General features: G+C 52.1%; 1 protein-coding gene across 4 annotated transcripts in view; it reads right to left on the bottom strand.

Moving 5' to 3' along the window:
- The window catches only part of MYT1L (myelin transcription factor 1 like), a 133,545-nt gene extending 121,471 nt beyond the window's left edge, over window positions 1–12,074 (bottom strand). For all 4 annotated transcript variants that reach the window (XM_055579548.1, XM_055579550.1, XM_055579546.1 and 1 more), the window contains exons 1-3: window positions 12,020–12,074; window positions 11,817–11,850; window positions 11,562–11,624 (exon numbers count right to left, since the gene is read on the bottom strand). In XM_055579548.1, coding sequence (XP_055435523.1) covers window positions 11,562–11,624; window positions 11,817–11,850; window positions 12,020–12,074 — 152 coding nt within the window. The remainder of the gene's footprint in view (window positions 1–11,561; window positions 11,625–11,816; window positions 11,851–12,019) is intronic.
- Between the last annotated feature and the right edge of the window lie 14,375 nt (window positions 12,075–26,449).

Here is a 26,449-nt window from a genome sequence, read left to right as displayed (position 1 = left end):
TCCACCCGGAGGGGCTTGTCCCCGCCTTCTGCTCTGTAGGAATCCCGCCGCACCACTGGTTCATCATGTCTTCAGAAATCAGAAAGAGACGCCATGAGGCGTTCGACCTCCGGCACGTTGGGAGCTTGCAGCGGTTCCGCGTGTGGGTCCCCTGTGAGTCACCACGGTCTCCAGGCTGAGAGACGCGTGGCTGAGGGGCCTCGGCTTCATTGCTCGAGAAGGACCCTCACAGCGTCTTGTGTCTGTGGCATTTGTAAGTGGCGGGAAGGAAGGGAGACGCTTGTCTCTGGCCCTGTCCCCTGCTCAGCGCTTTGGGGCCCTCACGCTGCGGGCTCTCGTGAGTGTCCGTGTGTCCAGGGTTCTCCAGGACCCCTCCTCCTGCCTCTCTGGGCACATCCTCCCCTGCACCCTGCACGTCTGGACGCACGTGTGTATCGCTGTCACGAGTCACACGCCTTACGTCAAAGGGTGGGTGTCCCTGTGTCCCGAAATATCCCTTCTGCTGGATGACTGTGTGTGCCGTGAACACTCAGCAGTTAGACAAACAGAGCATCTTTGATGAGGCCTGGAGTGTCGTATTCTACCTGGCCACAGAGGTGACCCCTGCACACCTACCTCTGTGCAATCCCTTAACTAAGCTGTCATCTCTGCAATAAGCAGCAGAGTGAGCCTCCACACCAGATTGAAATCCAGCCTGAGCACTTGCTTGCTCGTTCCTGGTCTGGGGCGTCTTCTACACGCCCACACCTCCGTGCTGTGCAGTGACTGGTAAGCGTCCGTTTGCCTTTTGTGTCATCGGCTGTGTGCTTAGGGATGGTCACCAAGGGCAGGGCCGTGTCAGATGCAGCCCTCGGGTGGCCCCAGGGCCTCTGCGTGGCTGCAGAAGTGTCTGCTCGCTGCTCCCGGCTTCCGGCACCCCCACGGTCAGGTGGGGCTACTGGTACCCGCGGCCGGAGGGCCAGAGAGACTCGGAGGCGCTTGGAGCCCCAGCTGGGCTGGAGGAGCCCCGGGCAGTGAAAGTGCTGGGCCCCAATGCCCACCCTGCTGTCCTTGCAGACCTGCATTTTATCATTTGAAATCTAAAGACGCTTGTCTACGACGTTCAGGCACAGCGTCCCCCTCAGGGGCTCCGACCCTCCCTGACACCCTTGGCTGTGGGTCTGGTGAGGCCTCTGCCCCCAGGCTTGGAATGCGGGGTGGTGGGGGGGCAGGTGGCCATGACAGAGGACAGAGCCTCTCACCTTCTGCCTGGCCCTGAGCATCGCCTGGAACCTGTTCCTCACTGAGCTCTGGAAGGTCTCAGCCGAGGCTCAGTCTCAGGGGTGGGAGGATGCTGGAGTCCAGCTCACAAGAGCGAGCTCGTTTAAGAGGAGGAAAGCATGGCTTACCTTTCAAAACATGCCTTTCCCCAGAATTTTCTATCAATAGCATTGTTTAAAAAATTCCCAATCTTCTAAAAACTTATCCTTTTACAAAAAAAAAAATTCTTTCTGAATAAGAAGGAAGTGCTTTAAAAACAATTATCTCATATTATTTGCTGAAGACAACAAGGACACCTCCTCCCCGCTCCTGGAAACACAGAGGGGCCCGTCTTGCCAGAAACACACTCCTGAAACCGGTCCTGTCCTCACGTCCTTCAAGCTCCGCTCCTCCCTGTGACAGTCTACCCCGAGGAAGGGGCCAGCAGCCACAGAACTATGCAAAGATGCTTATCCCACCTGATCTATAACTCGGAAAAGTTAAAAACAACACTAGATAGTTTCTGGACACCAGCTTGGGGCCGTGGACCCCGCCATCGCCAGGGATGCAGGGCTCCTGGCTCGTCATCCCGCGACAGGGTCCGCAGCCCCCAGCCCCAGCCTCAGCCAAGACACCGTCCACACACCACCAGCTCTGAAACGTGGCGGCCGGGTACCCAGCACAGCCCAGCGCAGATGGTGGAGGGAGCCGTCATCCCTGACCAGAGCCCCACCACACACCCACGTCTGCTGTATGTGCAGAGCGGCTTCAAAGCCATGGTTATACGTTAGCAATCATCAGTCAAGAAATCAGGCCTAGATGATAATTCCTTTGTTTCATCTTAACCAATACAGATTGTAAATATGAGAGATTCTCTAAGTCCTTGCCTGAAAATACCTATATTCCTTCTCTTTGAATGCAGAGTTATTTAAAAAGTATATTTAATTTTATACAGTGTCAAACATCTCCCCTGAAATGCATTACCTGTTTTATTGACAGTTTTAAACACACCGAATCAGTCACACTGTCTTCTGAAATATGTAACAAACGTGGCCAGGGCCAGCGAGGTGTCCACTCGGGTAGACCTGCTGGAGATGCGCAGCACACACATTGTTTTCTCGGGATGATGGCCAGGAAGCTTTCTTTTTTTTTCTTTTAATAGAGGATTTGTTGCGACAATAAAGGTCAACTGCCATCCCAGTCCTGAAGTTTGTGTTTGCACACAGACAGTTCATCATAAGGCGTCGATCAATGGCGGGTCTGGGAAATCCACTTGCTCGAATCTTCACTTCATACAGACCAGTCCCTAGAACGCCACCTTTTTGCTTCTCTGCAACCATGCATGCAAGCTATCAAATAAATGGTAAAATAGGTACACCCTAGTTCCTGATTTATAATGTTAGTGACAGAAGGAGGGACGAGCACGTTGTAAAGTTCAGGGATGGGCGATGCCCAGCGATGTCTTATAAGGAATGAAGGGGCTGTGGACGCCCTGGCTCCTGGCTGCGTGGCTGCGTGCACGGAATTCTTCACCCACGCCCAGGCGTGCGCCCTGCTGCACGGCAGTCATGCATTAATTAGAGCATAAACAGACACTGCGGTGTTGCCACGCACCAAGTGGATCTTCATTTCTCACATGTGGGGCCCTACTAATTAAAATCAGCTTTGCAATTAAATGTGGAAAATTGTGTTAAACTTTCAAGCATGGTTAGAAAAAAATGCAATTATTTTTAGGGTTTTTTTATTTTAATGCAAATGCAAATTCTATCCATGTGAAACCAGTAAACGGGAAGTATAGGATCCCTATTTTTCTTTCTTCCTCTGTCTCTTTCTTTCTTTTTTGATTATCCAGGCTCCTCTCAGTTGCACGTCGCCATGCTCCACTGTCTTTCCCAGTGCCTGGCTCCGTTCCAAGGCTTTTAGTGAGAGCTCTCTGTCAAGGCATGAATAATACAGCCCCCAGGCTGCCGGCAGCCTCCAAATGAGGCGTGCTGCATCAGGAAGGAGCCCTCAGCTCCAGCTCCAGAACAAGCTCCCGTGAAGACAGGCAATTATTCACCCGCGGCTGCCGCCATGGCAGTCACACTGGTGGGTGCAAAGGTATATGAGATGGGAAAAATCTGAAGGAGGAACACGCACCACAAGCCAGAGAGAATCCAATAATTTTCTAATAGGAAAGAAATCTACCGTTTGGAGCTTTTAATTTTAAAGTTTCAGGATAAATTGATTTGATTCTGAATTTTCTAAATTGGGAAGGATTTAAATATAATACCAAGGCCATCAACTGGCTTTTGCAAGACTCTACAGCTCGATTTCAGGTCAACTATCTCACCAGAACCATGTGCTCAACAAACAATAACCTCAGCAAAACAGCTGTGAAGGGCAAATGTGAATAAAATCCATTAAATGTCAGAAGTAAATTCAGAGGGTTCACCAACCAGATCACGTGAAGAATAAATCCACATTAGGGACTCCCCCAGCCCTACACACATTCTCCTTCATTGGAGACTTATATAAAAATCGCTGTTCAGAAAGAAGTAAGTAAAGCCAGTTAATTTCAGTGGTCCAGTATGTATCTAACTGCTGAAAGGAAGGCTAAAATTTCAAATTCCTCTGCATTACTTAATATTTATTAATCTGTGATAGATTTTTTTTTCAGATTTCTTTTTGCTGTGGAACATTTTTAAAGTCTTTATTGAATTTATTACAATATTGTTTCTGTTTCATGTTCTGGTTTTCTGGTTGAGAGGCACATGGGGTCTTGGTTACCCGAGGAGGGACTGAACCCTCAGCCCCTGCGCTGGAAGGTGACCTCTTAACCACCGGATCACCAGGGAAGTCCCAATCTGTGATAGATACTAATAAATATTATTCCCATCTCTAATTTTTACTAGGAAATTTTATAAAGACTTTAGAACAATAAGGCTTCTCTGGTGCCTCAGATGGTAAAGAATCTGCCTGCAATGCAGGAGACTCGGAGTCAATCTCTGGGTTGGGAAGATCCCCTGGAGGAGGGCACAGCAACCCACGCCAGTGTTCTTGCCTAGAGAATTCCAAGGACAGAGGAGCCTGGCGGGCTTCAGTCCATGGGGTCGCACAGAGTCAGGCACGACTGAGCGTCTAACAAATACTTACAGTCGTAGCAGTAGAACAATAAACTAGCCCTGATTTTGACAATGAATTTAGTATCTATTTATTTACCCCTTTGTAACATCAAGTTGCACTGTGTCTTTAACACAATATTTTATATCAACTTGGGGACAGAAAATTGTGATTATAAGGCATTAGAATGTTCAATCTCAGTCAAATTTTTAAGAGTAAATGTTGGTAGGAAAGTTTTCACGTCCCACATTCTGGCTGTCCTAGTAACAGGTCATGTAATTCTCTGGATTATTAAACAATCTCTTTTTCGGGTATTTGAACCAAACTAAAACAACTACAGATGGAGTGAACTGGGGCCTCTTGACCCCATGTCTCTATCCATAAGATACCTATCTTCAGGCTTCCCAGGTGGTGCTACTGATCAAGAATCTGCCTGCCAATGCAGGAGACACAAGAGACGCGGGTTTGATCCCTGGGTTTGGAAGATCCCCTGGAGTAGGAAATGGCACCGCTTCAGTACTCTTGTCGGGAGCATCCTGTGGACAGGGGAGCCTGGCGGGCTACAGTCCACTGAGTTCCAAAAGAGTGGGATGCAGCGGAGCACACACACCACCCAGGACAGGCAGAGACCCCAGCTCCCGAGACATTGGGTCAGACGGGATCTCGCACTAGGCAGCTCTTCCTGCACTTGTCTGTCCTTGCTGGTTCAGGGCCCCAGTCTTGGGCTGGCTCTGTGTCCTTTACCCCTCCCTACAGGCAGTCTTCCAGCCAACCAACCCAGAGCCCAGTGACTTCCTCAACTCCAGGTTCATGGACTCTTCCTCCATGTCTTTCATTTTCTTCCTGCCACCCAGGCTGTAGGCCGGAAATGTTCTCTTTTCACCCACGGCTGTTTTAGACGCTTACAAGTCACCTGTCTGCCTGCACAAAGGAATGAGGTGGTCCCAGGAGGAGAGCAGGGATCCACAATGCGCCTCTCCCTGAACCTGGGTGTCTAAGAACCAGACTCCGGGAACTCATTTAGATGGTGGAGGGTTAGTTTTGCACCTGCAAAGGCAGCTCTGGGATTGGCCCCCACGTCACGTTTGAGATGCTACCTTCAGCATCTCTCACATAAATACCATTTTGGAAAAGCCGTGTGTACTCAGGACCGTGGAGTGTGCAGTCAGGTGTGCAAGAGACGTAAGACGTGAGTGGAAAGGAAGAGACGGGATTTGCTGTGGACAGAGACTGAGACCGCATTTTGGTTCATGAAAGAGAATTACTTCTGGCCTTGATTGCAGATTCCATGATGATTTTGTCATAATTATGTGCTAATAATATACAGCCTAGAAGAATCCGAGTCGTGTGTCTGGATACTAACAATGTTTTGGAAGATAAAGGCTGGTGGTTTTGTCCCTGATCATGTGCATGTGAAAGTTTTAGTCACTCAGTTGTGTCTCTTTACAACCCCCTGTAGCCAGCCAGGCTCCTCTGTCCATGGGATTCTCCAGGCAAGAATACTGGAGTGGGTGGCCATTTCTTTCTCCCAGGGATCTTCCCAACCCAGGGATCGAACCTGGTCTCCTGCATTGCAGGCAGATTCTCTACTGTCTGAGCCACCAGAGATGCTGACCACACGCATCAGGAAATGAAAATGTTGACTGAGTTGGGGCCCTTGTGGTCAGTGTGCAGGGATCCAGAGATGGGCCTCAGGTCCAGGAGGGTGGCCCGGAGGAGGAACGGGTATGGCGCCTGCATCGGACGCAGGGGCTCTGTCACTGCTCTTCCTCTCTTTCACCCTGACTGCTTGGCGACTCAGCACCACTTGGGATGCCACGTCCAAGCCCCTGGTGTGCCCGGGGGTTTCATTTCCCTTGTTTCTCCCCAGTTTCTCTCTCTGACTCACCCTTTGTGCAGTTGTGTGTATGCTTATCAGGCAGCTAAAACTGTGAACGATTAACACAAACAAATGCCCTGAGTCGATTATCTGTAGTTCAAGGATACGGCTTTTGCATAAGGCAGAACGTCCAATAAAATGATATTAGAAGTTTAACTCCCACCCCTTCGTTCTTAACCAGGACTGTAAATCATGAATTCCTTGAGAATTCAGACTATTGATGAAGTTCACAAGCATCACCCAGTGGTTGGTCCTCCTCTGCCCTCTATTTCCGGTTTCTTATGAACCCACAGCTCTGCCTTCCTTACCAAGGGAAAACGTCACCCATCTCAGCATCCACAGGAAACCAAATCCCCACTGAAGTGGCAAGACCATGGCCCAGGGCCACGGCCTCCGCCCAGGGACACAGCCACCTCCCAGGGCCACGGCCACCAACTGGGGCCACCTCCCAAGGCCACGGCCACCAACTGGGGCTACGACCACCACCCAGGGTCACAGCCACCACCCAGGGACATGACCACCGCCCAGGGCCACGGCCTCCGCCCAGGGACACAGCCACCTCCCAGGGCCACGGCCACCAACTGGGGCCCACCTCCCAAGGCCACGGCCACCAACTGGGGCTACGACCACCACCCAGGGCCACAGCCACCACCCAGGGACATGACCACCGCCCAGGGACACGGCCTTCGCCCAGGGCCATGGCCACCTCCCAGGGACATGACCACCGCCCAGGGACACGGTCTTCACCCAGGGCCATGGCCACCTCCCAGGGCCACTGCCACCAACTGGGTCTACGACCACTGCCCAGGGCCACGGCCTCCACCCAGGGACATGACCACCACCCAGGGACATGGCCTTCGCACAGGGCCATGGCCACCTCCCAGGGACATGGCCACCAACTGGGGCTACGACCACCACCCAGGGCCACAGCCTCCGCCCAGGGCCACAGACGCTGCCCGGGGACACGGGCACTGACTGGGGCTATGACCACTGCCCAGGGCCACAGCCACCGCCCAGGGCCACCACCACCGCCATGCAGGCCCTCCAAAGCAGTGAAACGGCACACTGAAACTCTGGCCAGTATTTGGTTCTCTTAGGAATTATGCTAAAATAAAGATTACCTGGTAGACTTCATTTTACTACTTGAAATCAAATTTCCAAAAAATTTTATTTTTTACATTGTTGATTCCCTTCACCTGCCTCAAATTAATTTTTGCATGTTCAAATAGCTAGATATCAATATACTAAAAGAATGTCTTTTATACTCAGCTACAAACTGACATGATGAGTGAGTAAAATGAAACTGTAGCCTTAACAGGAGTACATTCATTGAAAAGTGCATCAGTTAAAACCTGAGCGTTGGCCGCTCAGTCGTGTCCGACTCTTTGCGACCCCGGGGACTGTAGCCCACCAGGCTCCTCTGTCCATGCGATTCTCCAGGCAAGAACACTGGAGAGGGTTGCCATTTCCTTCTCCAAGTAAAAACCTGAAATGATGGGCCATTTCATCAAGACCCAAACTGAGGCCGCTGTGCTGGTCTTATGTGAAGATGTCTCACGGGCGCCGAGCCCCAGCTGGGGCAGGTGACGCCTGTGTTGGGCGGTGCAGGCATTTACATGGTGACGCCTGTGTTGGGGGCGGTGCAGGCATTTACATGGTGACGCCTGTGTTGGGGGCGGGGCAGGCATTTACGTGGTGACGCCTGTTGGGGGCGGGGCAGGCATTTACGTGGTGACGCCTGTGCTGGGGGCGGGGCAGGCATTTACGTGGTGACGCCTGTGCTGGGGGCGGGGCAGGCATTTACGTGGTGACGCCTGTGCTGGGCGGGGCAGGCATTTACGTGGTGACGCCTGTGCTGGGGGCGGGGCAGGCATTTACGTGGTGACGCCTGTGCTGGGCGGGGCAGGCATTTACGTGGTGACGCCTGTGCTGGGCGGGGCAGGCATTTACGTGGTGACGCCTGTGCTGGGCGGGGCAGGCATTTACGTGGTGACGCCTGTGCTGGGCGGGGCAGGCATTTACGTGGTGACGCCTGTGCTGGGCGGGGCAGGCATTTACGTGGTGACGCCTGTGCTGGGCGGGGCAGGCATTTACGTGGTGACGCCTGTGCTGGGGGCGGGGCAGGCATTTACGTGGTGACGCCTGTGCTGGGCGGGGCAGGCATTTACGTGGTGACGCCTGTTGGGGGCGGGGCAGGCATTTCCGTGCATGAGAGCAGCTGTCATGGCGCAGACACTGTCTTTTCAAAATGAAAGAAACAGAGCCAGATATAATTGAAATCTGACAAATTTGAAACAGCTACAGTCAGAAGATGTTGATGTGTACAAGAATCTTACCTACTACAAGGACCACCTTTTCAGTCTGAGAAATTCCAATGTCACCTCTTAGTTAAAACTTACTGATAATATGTAGCCATTGAGAAACAGAACGTAGAAAGCCTTACTTGATACCTCAGTTCGATTCCTGGGAGAGAAGTCTTATCTCTGACATGGCATTCTGAATGGTAATTAGCTTTACATAACAAAGTCTGTGGGCTTCCCAGGCGGCCTTAGTGGTTAAGAACTTGCCTGCCAATGAAGGTAGATGTCAGAGACTTGGGTTTGATCCCTGGGTTGGGAAGATCCCCTGGAGGAGGAAATGGCAACGCACTCCAGTTTCCTTGCCTGCAGAATCCCATGGACAGGAGCCTCCTGCGCTCCAGTCCATGGGGGCGCAGAGGGTTGGATATGACTGAGTGGCGTAGCAGGCACGCAACAAAGTCTGCAACTTTCTTGTTTTAAAACCAAAGAAATTGAAGCCAATACAGGTGGCGCTACTGGTAGGGAATCTGGCTGCCGATGTAGGAGATGCAAGAGACGAGCATTTGATCCCGGGATGGAGAAGATCCCTCAGAAGAGGAAATGGCAACCCATTCCAGGATTCTTGCCTGGAAAATCCTACGGACAGAGGAGCCTGGCGGGCTACAGTTCACGGGGTCACAAACAGTTGGACAGGACTGAGTGACTAAGGACATACAAAAGTTAAATAATTCACCCAAAGCCCCCGGGTCACTAGTGGCAAAGGGAAGACTGTGTTCTGGGACCCCCAATATGCCTCCTGATTCACTGTTTACTTTACACTAGTAAAATAGTGGAAATTCCAATAATTGTATACATTATGACTCATGGTGAAAATAATGCCATTTTAAATTTAAAAATTAAAATTATTTTTGTTTTAAAAATTTCGTTTGGCTGCTTCTGTGAATATTCTCTAAAATTTCATCTACTTCGCTCCTGCACAATTCAGGGCATTCTGCACTCTCATCAGCATTGAGTCTCAGAGGAGGGTGGAGCCTGGCTGTCTTCAGTTGGCCCAGCCTCAGCCTAACCACCATTTTCTATACAGGAAGAGGACCCCGGGGAGGTTGTACACACAGCCTGCATCCCACAGGACCCATCATGGGGTCCACAATCATGGGGTGCATTGTGGGCAGAAATACAAAGGCTTGAGTCAATTCTTCAGAGAAGGCAATGGCACCCCACTCCAGTACTCTTGCCTGGAAAATCCCATGGATGGAGGAGCCTGGTAGGCTGCAGTCCATGGGGTCGCTAAGAGTTGGACACGACTGAGCGACTTCACTTTCTCTTTTCACTTTCATGCATTGGAGAAGGAAATGGCGACCCACGCTAGTGTTCTTGCCTGGAGAATCCCAGGGACGGGGAAGCCTGGTGGGCTGCCGTCTATGGGGTCACACAGTCGGACACGACTGAAGTGACTTAGCATAGCATAGTCAATTCTTTGGGAAATTCATGAGTATTCCTGCAAAAGTGTGGTTATCACACCTAATTAAAACTAGCTGACATCTAATTAAAACTTTTTAGCCAAATTTAATCATTCCTTCTAGTAGCAATATAATCAAGTTTAACTATTGATTAATCATGAGATGATTGGGCTTCCCAGGTGGAGCTAGTGGTAAAGAACTTGCCTGCCAATACAGGAGATGCCAGAGACCCGGGTTCGATCCCTGGGTCGGGAAGTTTCCATGGAGAACATGGCAACCCACTCTAGTATTGTTGCCTGGAGAATCCCATGGACAGAGGATCCTGGTGGGCTATGGCCCATAGGGTTGCAAAGAGTAGGATGCAACTGAAGCGACCTAGCAGGCATGCACACATGAGAGGATTAGGGGGAAAAATCCACTCACAGTTGGCTAACTTGTTTTTCTCCATCATAAACATAAACCAGTCAGGTTTTAAAAACAGGACTTTAAAAAAAGAATTTACATATATACTCCTTCATCAAATAGCAAATACTTGAAATAAACCATGTATTTAAATCAGATAATTTTGCACAGTAAGATAATAATATAATACATTAAATATAATAATTTAAGTCACAAAATTCTCTTAACCATGGCTAGCTGTTCCCCCAGTCTGAAACCGTTTCATCGTGGGTGCCCATTAAAATTCCCTGCCTCCCTAAATGCTAGCATGGGGGATTTTGGAGTAATTTGTAATTTTCCCTTGATTTTGCTGAAGGACAATCATCATAATTGCTTGATTTCACCGGTAAATTAGCGCTCAGCTGAAAAGGAAATAGTGAGCGAGGCCGCGAGGACTGTCGCCTGGGGGCTGGAGCACCTGCTGCAGCACCTGGGCCCGCGTACCTGGGCCCGGCCCCCAAAGGCTGCTTGGCCGGACGACAGGCTCTCAGCCTGGGTACGGGAGTCGGCCACAGGTGAGCCCTGGCCGGTGCACGCTTCTGACGTACCAGGGCCGCGACCTTCCGCACAAAGGGGAAGCTGCCTCCTTCCACAGGGCCGGGGGCCCATGAGACGAGAACCTTGCAGCCGACCTGCCCCTGCCCTGCAGCCTTGGCGTGAAGCCTTGCCGCCACAAGCCCCTCTCTGCTCCATGCTCCCGGTGTCCCCTCATCGTCTCTGCCGCACGCCTGAAATCTGGGCTGACGGGCAACATCACCTGAGCCCTGGAGCCCCTGAGCCCCTGGAGCCTGGCCCGGCCTGGCCGCTCCAGCCCAGGCCGTCCCCCGCAGCCGCCTGGGGCCTGGCCTTCCTCCCCCGGACCGGTCGAGCTCCCGCTGAAAGACCAGAAGGCCGTCCTTCACTCCACCACCTGAGGGTCACCATCCTGAGCTACAGAAGGAGAAAGCGGAACAAGACACCCCGGCCCCCGCGAACCGGGGGCGGGGCGGCGCTGACCCCTCCTGTCCCCCGCGGGTGGGCAAACGCTGCCCCAGGCGGCCGTCGGAGCGACTCCAAGAGCCCCAGGTCCGGGGGACAGGGGAGCCTCGCCAAGGCGGCGCCCGCGAGTCACGCGGCTCCGAGCCGAGACCGCGGCCTTACCTCCTGTGTCGCGCGTACTTTCCGCTGACGTGGCCGCTGCCGTCACAGCCGGGGGTGGGACAGCTGCAAGAGGAAAGGACGGGTCACTCAAGTGCCCCCTGGATGGCGGGCCGGGGGCGGGGATGCGGACTCACAGGGAAGGCCGGACACTGGGGGGCGGGGGCAGGCCCCGGGCCCCGGGGAGCGCGGAAGCCCGCTCTCTATCAAGGGGAGCGTTCTCTGAACCGCCGCTGGGCACACGTGCGGACCACTGACCTGAACAGCTCCTGGATGGCCGGCTCCACGGGAACTGCAGAGAGAGGAAAAGGGACGCTCATTTCTCTTCCATTGCTAGACTCCCCTCCACCGCTAGTCCACCCCACCTGCCACAGACAACCCCCCAGAGGCCCAGATGGAGGGCTTCTGCAGGACGGAGGTGACCCCAGCAGGGTGCCGGGGGCCGGGAGGCACGGACGTACCTCGGACCCCTTTGGATCGCGTGCGATGCCGCTTCTCCTCAGCGTCCACCTCCATCTGCAGGGAGAGAAGGCGGTCAGCGTGCTCCCTGCTGGGGTCTTAGAGACAGTGTCCCTCTGTGAAGGGGGTTTGGCCGCTGGGGAAGGGCCAGGCAGTCTACCCGCGATGCTTAAAAATAACAAGCAAGACCTTGGTCCTGCAGGGGCCCTGCAGGGGAAGACTTTGATGAGGACACATGCGGGTCAGTCAACCTAAGTTGCACTTGTACGGAGAATACAATAGACAGTGGTGAAGTTTGCAGGAAGGAAAAACATCCACATAGAATGTCCGCCATCTCCTTGTAGCTGAAGTGTTTAATCTGGTCAGGGACCTATGTGGGAAGTGGGGGGTGTCAGAAGGACAGGCTTTCTCCTGGTGGCTACTCTCACTGTGGTCTAGCCCTGGGGGCGATTGGCGGCCACCTTGGTCTGAACCATCAGGGGCTTTCCAGGGTCATGGCCCCTCCTGGTGGTCATGGCAGGACTTACGCTTGGAGGTCGCAGGGTGTCTCCATCTACTACCTTGCACAATCCTCACACAATTCTGTAAGGGTGGCATCTACATTCTGCGCCCTTTACCTGGGACTTGCCCAAGATCATCCGTGTGGCAGCTTTGGTGCAGGGCCCCAAAAACCGCCACTGTCTACACTTCCTCCTTGAGTTAAAAACATACTGCTGGACGGGTGAATGCAAGTAATTTAAACACAGCAAAACTGCTCATTGCAGAACTCCACTCAGCACATCAGAAGGGTCAACAAGAGAAGAGCAGTAAAGACGAGAGCCCCTCTCACCAGCTCCCGCCCTGGCCTGGGCCATTTGTCACCCTGTCCAGTAGGAGATGGGGCTTCAATATCTGGGTCGGGAAGATCCTTTGGAGAAGGGCATGGCAACCCACTCCAGTATCCCTGCCTGGAAAATCCCATAGACAGAGGAGTCTGGCGGGCTACAGTCCATGGAGTCGCAAAGAGTTGGACATGACCAAAGTGACTGAGCACACACACGTGCCAGTGTGGCCAGAGCTGTATTCTAGGTGGGAGAGACATGGCAAAATCATGTGTGCAGGGGGGTAGGGGGGAGGGATGGGAGTTTGGGATTAGCAGATGTAAACTGTTGCGCTAACGTGCGGCACAGATAGAAAACAAGGTCCTACTGGATAGCACAGGAGACTGTTCAGTATCCTGTGATTAAACCATAATGGAAGCAATATGAAAAATAATCTGTTATCTATTTATCTGTATCAATAACCGAGTCATTTTGCTCTACAGCAGAAATTAATTGGGCTTCCCTCATAGCTCAGTAGGTAAAGAATCTGCCTGCAATGCAGGAGAATCGGGTTTGATTCCCAGGTGGGGAAGATCCCCTGGAGGAGGAAATGGCAACCCACTCCAGTATTCTTGCCTGGAGAATCCCATGGACAGAGGAGCCTGGTGGGCTACAGTCCATGGGGTTGCAAGAGTCGGACATGACTTAGTGACTAAATCACCACCAACAGAAATTAATATAAGAATTAATACAGGAAATTAATACAAGTAACTCAGCTGTACTCCAACAAAATTTTTTAAAAATTAAAATAAAAAAGAGATACCATGGATGCAGAGTTCACCTCCTCCACAATTTATGACAAGAAACATCAGAATCTGGGAGAAGACTAGTTAGACTCCTGTGACTCTGCTAGCTGATATTACAGAAAGACCCGGTGGACCTGCTGTTGGAGCAAAGCTTCAGCAAGTCGAGACTCTGCAGAGAATCCCGGGAGAACGGGCATCTCTGGCCTGAGCCTTCATATCAACCGACCAACAAATACCTACTCATCACTCTGTGTGCAGAGTAGCAAAAATACATATAATAAAAAGCACAAGCTCATTTAGTGTTTGCAATGTGTGCTGAGCTTTAAGGGAAAACTTCAGGATTCAGGTTAAAAAAAGGGCTGGGGCAGATGTTTCGGGCGAGGGAACAGGACGTGCAAAGGCCTTGGGCAGCTCAGGGGACCTGGGCGCTTGGGTTGCTGGGGGTGCGGACCTCAGAGCCTCAGAGGGGCACGGCCGGTCACGCCGTGGAGGCGGAGACTCCCCCTTGACATTTTGCTCCTACTGTAGCTGAAATAAGCCTGGGCGTCACCTGGGCTGGGGACTTGTCACCACACGGTGTGGAGGCCATCGCTCTGTGAGATGGAGTCGAAAACCTTGGCTCACTCGCCGGTTGCCTAAGAACTGTTCTATGTTTTTACATTTAGGTTTTAATCCTTTTTCGTATATATTGGGGACAAACTTATTTTCTTCTAGGTGGATAGTCAAGCCTGCAACTAACCCCTCAATTAATGAATACCAGCCCCCACTAACATGCGCCTCTTTTTGTGGGAAGGCTGCACCCCAGCTGGCCCCTCTGGGGACGCTCTGTGTATCCCAGGGCCGGCCCTGGTTGAGCTCCCGGCCCTGTAGTGTGTTGTGCTCTCTGAGAATAAGCCTCCATTAACACTGGGATAAACATATATGCATAACTATATATAAAGTGGATAACCCACAAGGACCTACTACATAGCACAGGGAACTGAATTCCATATAAGGAACAGAATCTGAAACAGAACACGTGCGGAGTTACGTGTGACTGAGTAACTTTTCTGCACACTCCTAGCACAACATTGAAAATTAACCATGAAGCTGTTAATCGCTCAGTCACGTCTGACTCCTTGTGACCCCACAGACAGTGTACCCCCAGGCCCCTCTGTGCATGGGATTCTCCAGGCAAGAGTACTGGGGTGGGTAGCCATTCCTTTCTCCAGGGGATCTTCCCGACCCAGGGATTGAACTTGAATCTCCTGCATTGCAGGCGGATTCTTTACTGTCTGAGCCACCAGGGAAGCCCCAACTATACTTCAGTTCAAATTATATATATATATATATATATATATGTGTGTGTGTGTGTGTATAAATATATATATTTGTATAAATACTTCATACATTCTTGTAAAAGAATAAACCTCCTCTCTGAAGGTTGCGGGAGATAACTTGTAGACCACGCCTAACGGAGCACTGGGGGAGTCTCTCCTCCTTCAGCCAGTGGGGCTGCCAAGTGACATAGTGAGACAGAGGCACACTCCCCTCTCACACAAGTTTCAATGTCCAGAAACTCCCAGAGAGGCTTAGGTTCAGCCAGGTGTGCACAGTTCAGGGCATGAGGTGTGCAGAGGTCTGCACTGCCCAGGTTTACACCGGGAGTGCGGGCGAGGCCCCTGCCCCGTGCCCACCCCGCCGATGGTCACCCGGCCTTTTCCATCGGAAGTTCAGGCAAGCTGTGCTTTGAATTTGCTCTTCTGGTGGGGCTGAAACCTGAGCTGTAGGAGCTTTGCTGGTGACGCGGGAGTGGTGGTATGCAGGCTTCTGACCTATGTACGGGCTCTGGACTCCCCTGGGCCTGGGGAAGGGGCAACCGGGTACCACCACCTGGGTTTCTGATTCTCTCTCTAGTGAATCATGCTTAGAAAAGTCACCCTGAAGGAACTATTTCAGCATACATTAAAAAAAAAATTTTTAAGCCCAATGTTTATTTTAAAAATAAAGAGAGGGTTTGGGGAGAGCTTTAAATGGTTTTATACTTAAAGCCTAGAATGTAAGAAATTTGCTGTTGAACCAATGAAAGCCATAGAACGACTCAGTGAATTGTGTTGTAAACTGTTAACTTTACATCCGGAGCAGGACTTATTTTATTATTTGATCCCCGTGGTAAAAGGTGCACTGGTCAGGTTGAGCTGTACTGAAGATAACAGAATATTAACTGCACCAAAAAGCTGCACATTCATGGATTCCATCAAGCTTTGGAGGCTGAGCAACTTCCAGGCCACAGCCGTGTCCCCAGGAGGGGCTGGACGTGGGGTCCAAGAGCATGAGGACCATTGTCTTCCTAACCTGCATTCCCCACCGTCATGCTCTCCCTCTGCACAGATGGGGAGGAGGAACCCTGGGGCTTCGGCATCCGCGGTGGGCAGCTCAGACTTGACCCAGAGCCTGAGCTCCCAGCTCCCTCCTCCACTCCCTGGCCACTCACAAGCAGAAGCCGCTTTGTCATCAGCCATTAGCCGGCCCTGCCTCTCACCCACTGCCCCCAACCTGCGGCCACTCACTGCTCCAGTATCACCAGGCGGGGAGGAGGCCGCAGGCGGCGGCGGGACCTGTGTGGCGGTGGGATAGTCAGGGAAGGTGTAATGAAAAGAAACGAGGCACTTCTGGCACCACCAAGCTTGCAGATCAAGCTGAGTGGAGCCGTTCCTGCCAGCTGCCCTGTCCCCGGTCTCCGTCTCCTAGGTAACTGAGACCCGGCTCCACGCACAGCTTCACATGATGGGAGCTGCTTCCTCATCTCAATGCAGGCTCTGGGAAGTTTGGGTTCATAAGAAATCTACCAGGAAAGATCAGCGAGAATCAGAGATGATGGATGTAGGCATCCTTGAGTAGCTGCTGGGGGAGCTGGGTTACCTTGCAGGAAGTCTTCTCTCCCAGGAATGGAGGCAGCGTGACTCCGTGGGCAGGACACAGGCCCACAGTCAGGTCTCTCTGCTCTGGTCCAGGTCCTCCCCAGCCTGTGACCGTGGCGAAGTCACTTAATTTCTCTGTGCCTCGATTTCTCCATCTACAAAACAGGGACCACATGGTAAAGCACCTAGTGACTTCAGGATGACACCAAGAGGGCACGTGGATAGAGAATGTGCCCTCTGCAGTCACCACGGACCCTCCAGCTTTCCTGAGGGACCGTGTCTGCTGTCCTATCGATGGACAATGATCCCTGAGAGAAGTGTCCTTCTGGACTTGGGGCTCCTGCTCAGACTCCGAGAAAGGGTCTCCCTTGGGTTGTCTGGGAAGACTTGTTCCCTGCTAGCCAAGTCATCTGTGCAGGCTGGGGGACATTCTCCAACTGAGAAGGTTCTAGAACTCCTGGTCCAGGGGACGAGTGCTGAGCCCTCCAGACCTCCTTACTGGATTCTCCTCTCCACGTCTGGGGCAGGAGCAGGCCCCGGCACACAGCAAAGTCATTCCAAACCAGAATCTGAGGGTGACCCTGTTTATTTAGTCTGTGACTTCTCCAGGCGGCTCAGGGGCTATCAGACACGGCTGGTCTCTGTGACGTCGTGGAGCCAGGGGACTCTGGTCAACACCACTTTCTTGTCCATTACATCATTTACCTGTCAACCAAATGACCCTAACTTTCTGAGTGAAGAAACCCACACTCAGAGGTTGAGACACTTTCTCAAAGCTCCACAGTTAGCTGTTGGGAGAGCCATGGAGAATCTGCGCACTCTTGCTTGAAGGTCTAGGGCTGTCCCAGGGCTGCTGGGTGTTCACACCATCCCACCCACCCCCAACCAGGCAGGACTGTTCCAGGGCTGCCGGGTGTTCACACTGTCTCCCCCACTCCCCACCAGGCAGGACTGTCCCAGGGCTGCTGGGTGTTCACACCATGCCCTGTCCCCTACCAGGCAGGGCTGTCCCAGGGCTGCCGGGTGTTTACACCTCTTCCCAACCCCCGACCAGGCAGGACTGTCCCAGGGCTGCTGGGTGTTCACACTGTCCCCTCTCTGCCCCCCACCATGGGAAGAACTGGAAGGGCTGAGACCAGGACCAGCAATCTAAGTCCTGGGGTCCCAGATGAGCCTTTGGGTGGTGACTTTCAACCAAAAATGTTTCACCCCAACAGGTGCCGTGGACACTCCCTCATACTGGTTTGCCATTCTAAAGGGCCCACTGCCGCTCACTTCTGTTTTATAGGAACTGAAAACCTCTCAGCACACTAACCGATCTGTCATAGACGACAGCAAAATGCTCAAGTGGGACGTCAACTAGCTTTGTAATTCCTGTTTTGAACAACAGGCAACTAGGTAGTTGAGTCAAATAAGAAAGAGAGGCTTTTGGGTCACTGTCCTTGGAACTCAGCCATCCTTCCTGTTACCTGGGAGCCCGTTGCCCTGTCTGCCTCTGTTGACCTTAGAGCTGAGCTGTAAATCCTTCCCTTTTACACTTAATCTTCCAAGGCCTGATTTCATCACACAGACAAGGACTGAGTCTGCACCTGCGTGTCTTGCCAGGAACACAAGGACACAGACCGCAGAGGACTTAAGCTCATAAATTCCCAGAAAGAGAAAGGAGTTACACCAGATTTGTCTTCCTTCTTTTCGACTTTGCCATTTAGAACAAAAGAACATCCCCCCACCTCCTCCTCGGAATACCTTTTCCCAAACTCTCCTGCTTCATCTGTCCCAGGGCTCAGCACTTGGGTCCCCAAGACCCTGGAGCAGCCAAATCACCCGACTTTGTCTTGGGTGCTGCACCCGGGGCTGGTTAAAATGGCTTTGTTGATAGAGAAGAGAAAAAGGAAGCGAGAGAAGGCAAAAGGAAGATAGTGCTCCTGTGCCCTGGTGCAGGATGAATCCCAAATCTAACTAGGCAGGTTATGTTATACAAGTGACCAGTAAAATGTTTAATGGTTAAAAGATTTGAAGTCAGATGGACTTGGCTCCCAAAAGCACTACCACTTACTTCCTCATAATCTGAGCTCGTTGTTCATAAGCATGAATTTCCTGGAATTTTTCAATCTCTAAATTAGATAATATACAAGAAGGATCTAGGTAACCATAAAGGCTCAGTGAATGGTAGCAAATTTACATAGTATCACTGTATATATATTTACTAATATGCCTACATAATACTTCTGAGTTCCACTTTCTCATTTACAGCCACGGTGATGTAAATAGCTCCTAAATGGGGATGTCTTTAATTAACTAGCATTTCTAGGGGGGTCACTCGCCTGCACTTTGCTAGACTTGAGTGATTCAGTATAAAACAAGATAGATACGACATTGTATGTGAGTTTATGGGAACAACAGAAGAAAGAATAATGAAGAGTTAGATCAGCACAGTGGTACCTATAATATGCAAAAACTAGTTTATTTGGGGTGTAAAGAAAAAGAGAGGATGAAAGAACTGAAAAAAAAATCCCCCAAAACTTTAAAACAGTAGGTTTGGGTAAAATAGAAATTCCATACCTATCACTACAATAGGTACTGGTAACACCAGTGATTGAGAAAACAGAATATAATCCACTGAAGGGTTCCCTGGTGGCCTCAGATGGTAAAGAATCCACCTTCAACACAGAGATATGGGTTTGATCCCTGAATTGGGAAGATCCCCTGGAGGAGGGAATAGCTACCCACTCCAGTATTCTGGCCTGGAGAATCCCATGGATGGAGAAGCCTGGCAGGCTACAGTCCATGAGGTCACAGAGTCAGACACAACCAATCAAGTAATACTTTGACTTTTCAAATCTACTAAAACACAGATTAAAACAAGTTAGTACATTGACAACACTCAGTTTTGATACTATGACATATGTGGATGTTGGCCTTTCTAAAATAAATTGTTTTCTAAAACTGTAGCTATAAGAACACTTTACAAGCAGCAAATATTCAACTCAGTGTGAGTAACATTATCAAGAAATACACATATAAATAGCTCATAATATTTAAAAATTAAACAAGTTATATATGAACAAGTGACAAGCAAACTGTTAATTATGGGTCAACTCCTATTCTCAGCATAAATTATACTGGGTTTGAGATTCTGGTTTGCTCCAGTTGTCACATAAACCTGTGGCACACCTGCGGGCATATGCTCTGGAAACCACGGAGTCGCGCTACAGAGGACGTGGGACAGCAGAGGCGACGAGGCCAGGGAGCCCCTGGAGGGCGCATGATGATGTCATTAAACTAGGAGGTGGCTCCCTGCGGCCAGACCCGAGTCTCTGCTGCAGGAAGACAGAGGTTCCCTCCCAGGGACAGGCTGAGTTCCACCCACACCCACCCCTGCAGCCACGGCTGGGTCAGGTGTCCTGCCCAGGTGCTGCCAGGATTCAGAACCGAACTGATTCCCTCTTTGTGGAAGCCAAGCTTGTTTTTTTTTTTCTTTAACATTAAAAGTCAACGGCATCACTTTTTGGTCTTCTCCCTAAGATCAAGCGTAAAAGTCAGTGGCAGACATTCTCTCTGGGACGTTTATTTAGGAAATCAGAGTCTCAGAGTGATTATTATTATTATTTGCTTTTGAAAATCACACATCACACATGTCTGCACTGAGCGTGTGCGAGGAGGAGACGCAGCTCCCAGGGCGCTCTCAAGGCATCGCTTGCCCCTCGTCCTCGGGACACCAGGGCGGGGCGAGGGCAGCTCCCTGGGTTTCTGCTCCACCTCGTTGCCAGCAGCGTGGGCATTCTGCCTTTGCCCTCACCCTCTCCCTAACTCTGGGCATGCAGGTCACTGAGGAAACCTGTTCTCCACTCCTGCTGCTCAGCACTCGGTGCACACACGACGTGAAGCCTGCTGGTTGCTGAGAAAGTGCTTCTTCCTTCCTTTTTAACTTCTCCTTTATTGTCTTTACTGTGTGTGCATGTGTTTTGAATGTCTACTAAATGCATTTCAATTGTCATATGTATCGTCCTGGCAGGGCTTTCCCAGTAGCCCAGCAGTAAAGAATTCACCTGCAAGCAGGAGACCCAGGTTCGATCCCTGGGTCGGAAAGATCCCCTGGAGAAGGGCCTGACAACCCCCTCCAGTATTCTTGCCTGGAGAATCCCATGGACAGAGGAGCCTGGAGGGCTACAGTCCATGGGGTCACAAAGAGATGGACAGGACTGAAGCGACTTAGCACGTAGCACTCACGCATCCTGCTGATAAGTAGATCTTATTATGCTTGGCTTTTTCATTTTCTTTTTTTCATTCTTTATCTTTCTTCTCCATCTTTCAGAAAGTTTTTCCAAATATATCTTTCAGTTCTTCAACTGCATTTTAAAATTTCAAGAGTCCTATTTTATATGCCCAAATTGGCTTTGTCTCAGTTACATGTTTGCATTTATTTTGGTGATTGTTTGTCTTCGCAAGAGGACCATCTCTCTCCTCAGACACAGTCCCTGTCCCCTCTGGGTGAAGCGAGGGCAGTCCCACCGCTAGGTGGCTCAGGGGTCCTCACTGTGCTCCCCCGGCATCTCGTGATCCTTTTTACCCCAGAACTTACATCATACATTCACTCGTCTCATTCATGTCTTCTCCTATGTGGCTTTTCTTATTTCTGACAAAAAATGCATTACCACTTGGTAGTGTAACAGCTTGCTTTCTCATCTGTTTGAAGTGGTGCAGAACCCTCCTTTCACATTTTGGACATTTATAGGAAACAGTGCACTGAGGACATTTAACGCCCCTGCTTCTCAACCGTCCTCTGAAGGAGCATCTTCAGTCCCTTCTGCCGAGGAAGCTCCACCAGACAAGGTCGGAGCAGCCCCTTGGGGACCCCAGCATCAGTGTGGTCACTGAAGTCCGACCAGGCCGGACGAGAGGAGGAATTACAAAATGGCCACGAGGCTGGTGACATGGATGCACCGCACACCCTTCCAGGATGCCAATTGAGAAAGAAGCGTTCGCACTTACTGTGGTTCAGCTGGAGCCTGGTGAGGGTTAAGTGACTGGATCCTTCAGAAACAAGATGTGGGGAGCATGTCCCATCAGGCGTCTGTCGAGTGCTGGGGATGGCAAGGACAGAGCCAGCCAGCATCACTGCTCAGGGGACCCTGGCGGGACAGACCATCAGTCCCTGGGTGGCGGGATGTTGGAGCGGGGAGAGGGCTGGGGAGACGGCTGGGGAAGGAGAGTGAGGGGCAGAGGAGGGCAGAGCCCTTGGGGAGGTCCCCTAGGAATCTCGGACGGCCCAGGGGACTCCCCCTCCTGCCTCTCAAGCCCGACCCAAGCCGGGTGGGGGCTGAGCACAAAGACACTCGCCGGGGCAGGCCTGCTCCCCCGGGGCACCCAGCAGGGCGATGGCTTGAGGCATAGGGTTCTGCAGAAGTCAAGGGCATCTGGGACCTTGCAGGACAGCTGCTGCAGCTGCTGATGGCCAGGCGGCCTCTGGGGGTGCTTGGGGGTACTTACATGCAGGTCAAGTTTAAAGACAAGAGGAGGAAAATGATGTTAGAGTCAAGAGCGAGAAGCAGGCCTGCTGGACAATAATGTAGGATGGACCTATGCTTATGTTAATATTTATTGACTTATTTGTACAATATAAAAGCTTGAAGCCACACAGGACTAGCCTTCGTGTACACCCTAAGTGTCTGACCCCCCGAGTCATTCTCAGCTCTGATGTTCAGACAATGAGCAGCCAGGTTACCTCGGGTGAGGGCAGCCCCTACCTGTCTTGGTGTGGATTTCAGGACTCAGATGGCAATTACGCAGCATCTACCTGCTTAAACGATCTGAAGTGGGTGGTGATCAAGAGTCCACAGGCCCCCAGCAGGGGGGGGCCTTTGAGGAGCCTGAGCCTGCCCCTGCCCCTTTGAGGAGTGGGCCGAGCCGAGTCCGTGTCCCAGGAGTAAGACCAGCAGCTGCTGTTCAGCTCCGAGGCCCCAGGATTCAGCGCAGAGTCACCGTGGGAGCATCCCTGAGGCTTCTCTTCCCTGAGCACATCGGACACGCCCCGTGGCTCTCCCGCCCACTCCCCACCTTCTCCTCCTGGCATGCGTCCCCGGGACGGTGGAAATGAGAGAGCAGCCTAATTCCTGGCAACATGGAAGGCGGTGGATTTCTCACTCATCCTCTTTCCAGAGCGAGTGGGGAGAGTGAGTTGGTTTTTGTCAAACAGCCTCAGGTTCTGCCTTGATCAGCGGCCCCCCAGGCTTGAGGTCTGTGGACCCAGCTGCTCTGAGTCCCAGGTTCTCTTCTTGACGTGGGCCCAAATCCTGCCCGTTAGGTGGTGGGAAATTAAATGAGGTGACGGCTAAGATGCCCAGCACCAGACCCACGTGGGACCGGCTTCCGGGGCCGTGGGATCACCACCATCAGCATCAAGGTCTGTCGACGTCTCACCCAGCCTGACTGCCAGGGTTGAGCTGGGTCTCAAAAGGTCGTGGGTGGAAATTCTAATCCCCAGACCTGGGAACATGGCCTTGACTGTGACCAGAGCGGCTGCAGATCAGTGGGGGTGACGGCACAGAGCATGGGGGCCACTCCAGCGTCACTGGTATTCTGATAAAAGGGAACTTGGGCACAGCGATGCCGGCAGGGAGAGGGTCTTGTGACCCTTACTCAGGGCTCTGGTGATGCATCTACAAGCCAAGGACACTGAAGGTCGTCAGGAAAGCCCCAGAAGCTGGGGGAGGGGCCTGGGGCACCCCCCCCTCCCCACGGCCTCAGAAGGAACCAGCCCAGCCTGAGCTTGGGTCCTGGGTGCGAGTCCATCCTCCAAACCGTGAGACACTGACCGTGCTGCTTAGGCCCAGGGCTGCCCCAGCTGCTGAGCACAGGCGCGGGTCTCCTTGCTCCGGCCCTCGAAGGCCCCGGCCCGGGAGGCCCCGCCCCTTCGCAGGCCCCGCCCCCTTGGAGGCCCCGCCCCTCGGTTGGCTCGCGGGGTAACGCGTTTCCAACACTGGGATCAGGGACTGTGGCTCTACCCCACCAGACCCTCCTCACTCCCTTCCTGGCTCTTACTTCAAAGCCACCACCAACGACCCCCTTTGAGGGCTGTTCATTTTGATGGAGCTACAGGTCAAAGGTCACAGTCACATCCAGCCATGAGGCCCATGACCCTGGCTCCACCTTCCAGGCTGAGGGGCATTTTTAGGCAAACTTCAGATTGCCCTTTAACCCTCAGATCAGGTCCCAGAAACTGTCCAGCTGTCTCTGCGGAATGGTGGGATGTGACCTGCACAGAGTACATCTTGGAATATCATTTTTTTGTCTTTCCCACAGTTCCTTGTCAGTCTGAGCCTTCTCCATGACCCGAAGGAGGATTAAGTTCTATCGGGCAGCACTCAGGAGTTGTGGCTTCTGCAGTGAACCCCTGAGGGTCAGAGCCGGGTCACGGCGTGGAGAGAAGGCGCTCGGGCGCAGGTCCCCAGAGGTGGCGGGGATGAAGGGCCTCGGGGGACCTGGCAGAGACGCTGGGGCAGCGGGCCTGAGGCATCTCTGCGGCCCCGGGCGAGCTCTGTGCAGGTGCGAGCCTCTGGGAGAGGCTGGACGGCGCCCGCGTGTCCGGAGCGGCCCTCAGGTTCTCGGCCGGCACGGATCGCCAATAAGAGAAACAGCGTCTCCCCCGGGGCGGCCTGGGTCCTGCCTATGGGCTCCCCACACCCGCGGTCTGTCTGTGTTCCGAGTCTGGGGGGCTTCTACGCAGAACTGTGCGGACGGTGTTCTGCTTCCACCCCACGCGGCCGTGTGTGAAGGCTCGCCTGGCTCAGACGACCTGGCGGAGAGGACACCCTCGGCCGTCACCACGTGGGGAAGCGCCGGCGGACGGGGTCTTGCCCTGAAGACACAAGGCTTCTTTTCTTTTTCAGCCAGCGGGGCAGAGCCCAGTCGGAAGGCAGGGGGCCCGAGAAAGCTCCGAGTGAGCGCTCCTCCTGCTTGGAGGTTATGGGACCCTCGGACGAGCGTCCAGACTCGCAATCAACCCGCGCTTTCAGCCACAGGCGTTAAAATCAACACGGGATATGTTTCCTGAGGTGAGACCGTCATTTGAAGAGAAACGTGAAGATCTGATAAGATTAAACATGATTGGCTGCCTTAGGAATCTTCGAAACCACCTAATTTTAAAGTCTCTCAATTAAAACAAAAATTCAAGGCAAACGCTTTCTTGCCAACTTGCTTTCCTTATATCTGGCAAACTTGGACTCTCTACTGAGAAGATATTTTACATTGATTTAAAAATACTTGCCTCAAAACAAATGCCAATTTCAAATAATTTTGAAATTTTTGATCCTGACTGCAGACACAGCATTAACATATTGTGTCTCCCGTCTGCTCTCACTGAGGTGTTTTCTCAAGCCCACCAAACCCCGAGTCTTTCTCAGGCAGCCCCGGACACGTGGGTCCTTTTACTGGCCTGGGGGCCCCTTATTTCTGCGGCTGATGCAACTCACCGCCTAATTTCCAAGCTGTGCTTTCTATCCCCAAATTGAGACACCCCCAAGACTCTGTTCCTGAGCCTCTCGTCTCATCCTTGGCAATTTCTTTCACCGCATGAATTAACTTTTACCTCTAATTAAACAACACAAAGTTCCACCTCCAAGCCTGTTTTCCCATCATGTATCTCCTGAATTTCAAGTGTCTGCCCCACCCCTCAACCCAGAAATCCAGGGGCTCCTCAGACTTAGTGCCCAGGTTTGTCCACACCATCCTGACCTTCGCAGTCGCTTTCCTTGAGTAGAAAACCACCGTTCACTCTCTCCACACCCCTTGGAATTTTCAGTCAGCTGGGAGGTTTTGAAGTCTTTCCATCTCAGCTCTGAGATGACTCTCAAGCTCCCCTTTGGCCTTTCCCTGTTCCTTCTACCCACCCCCTCCCCTTCTGGGCTCTGGGCCGCACTGCCTCAGCCTGCCACCCCGAGTCTCAACCATCCTCGGCCCTTTATTGTTTTCACGATGGGAAAACTTTTAAAAAGCTTGTGCAGAAACCCCACCTATAAGATAGCTGGAAGTGAAGTGACTCTCAGGATGAAGTGAGGTGGGACGGGGGGTCTCACTGGCTCTCTCAGTTGAGGCTGAGCAGAGTCTAGCTGAGAAGTCCCTTCTGGCTCAGAGTCCTAGGGTGGTCCACCCCCAAACCGACGTGAATATGGAACTCCCCCCATCTGAGGTCTGAGTTCCAACCCCACGGCAGTGCCGCTTCCTGAACTGCGGGATCCTGAAACGTGCTCCACATCGCATTTACCCGGCATGGTGTTTCACACCCAAAAGTGCCCCGTGGCATCTATTGAAATGAAACCACCTTAAAACCCAGCACATGTAAGAGACATCCAGTCTGCCTTCTACATAAAAGAAGGCACAGATAACTCGGAAGATCAGCAGCGTGGTTTTTCTCATCAAGGGAATAGACTGGGGGAATTTTGAGATCTCTTGAGAACAGCTATCGGATTGTTTTCGATGGGTGCATAAATATGCAGCAGCCTGCTGAGCCGGCAGCTCTGGGGGCTCCCAGTGGGCTGACCTGTGAGGACTGACAGCCACCTGACTCACCTGCCGCTGCCACGGGGCGAGAGCATGCATTTACGTCCATTTACATACAGCATTCCTGTCACCCAGCTCCCAAGCCTGCATACGGATTAGGTAGTGTGACCTATGGCAATTATATTCAAACCTGATACTCAGAGCAAGATACCAGAAGCAAAACAAAACTCTAAACCAATCAATTACGAGCCTGATTAGGACAAAGACAGGCAGAGCCTCAGGGAGAGACGGAGAAGCCTGCAGCTGGGTGAGGGGCGTGTCTTCTCACACCTGGGGCTTTAAAACAGGGCAGTGCCCTGCCCCCCATGCTTAGACCTCAATGGGCACCACGGTGAGCTGGGTTCTGCATTTGGGTTTAACGCCTGATT

This window comes from Bubalus kerabau, chromosome 4 (genome assembly GCF_029407905.1).
Source record: "Bubalus kerabau isolate K-KA32 ecotype Philippines breed swamp buffalo chromosome 4, PCC_UOA_SB_1v2, whole genome shotgun sequence".
Taxonomy (NCBI): Eukaryota; Metazoa; Chordata; class Mammalia; order Artiodactyla; family Bovidae; genus Bubalus; species Bubalus kerabau.
Note: the sequence above shows the minus strand (reverse complement) of the source record. Positions and strands in the feature narration are given on the sequence as shown.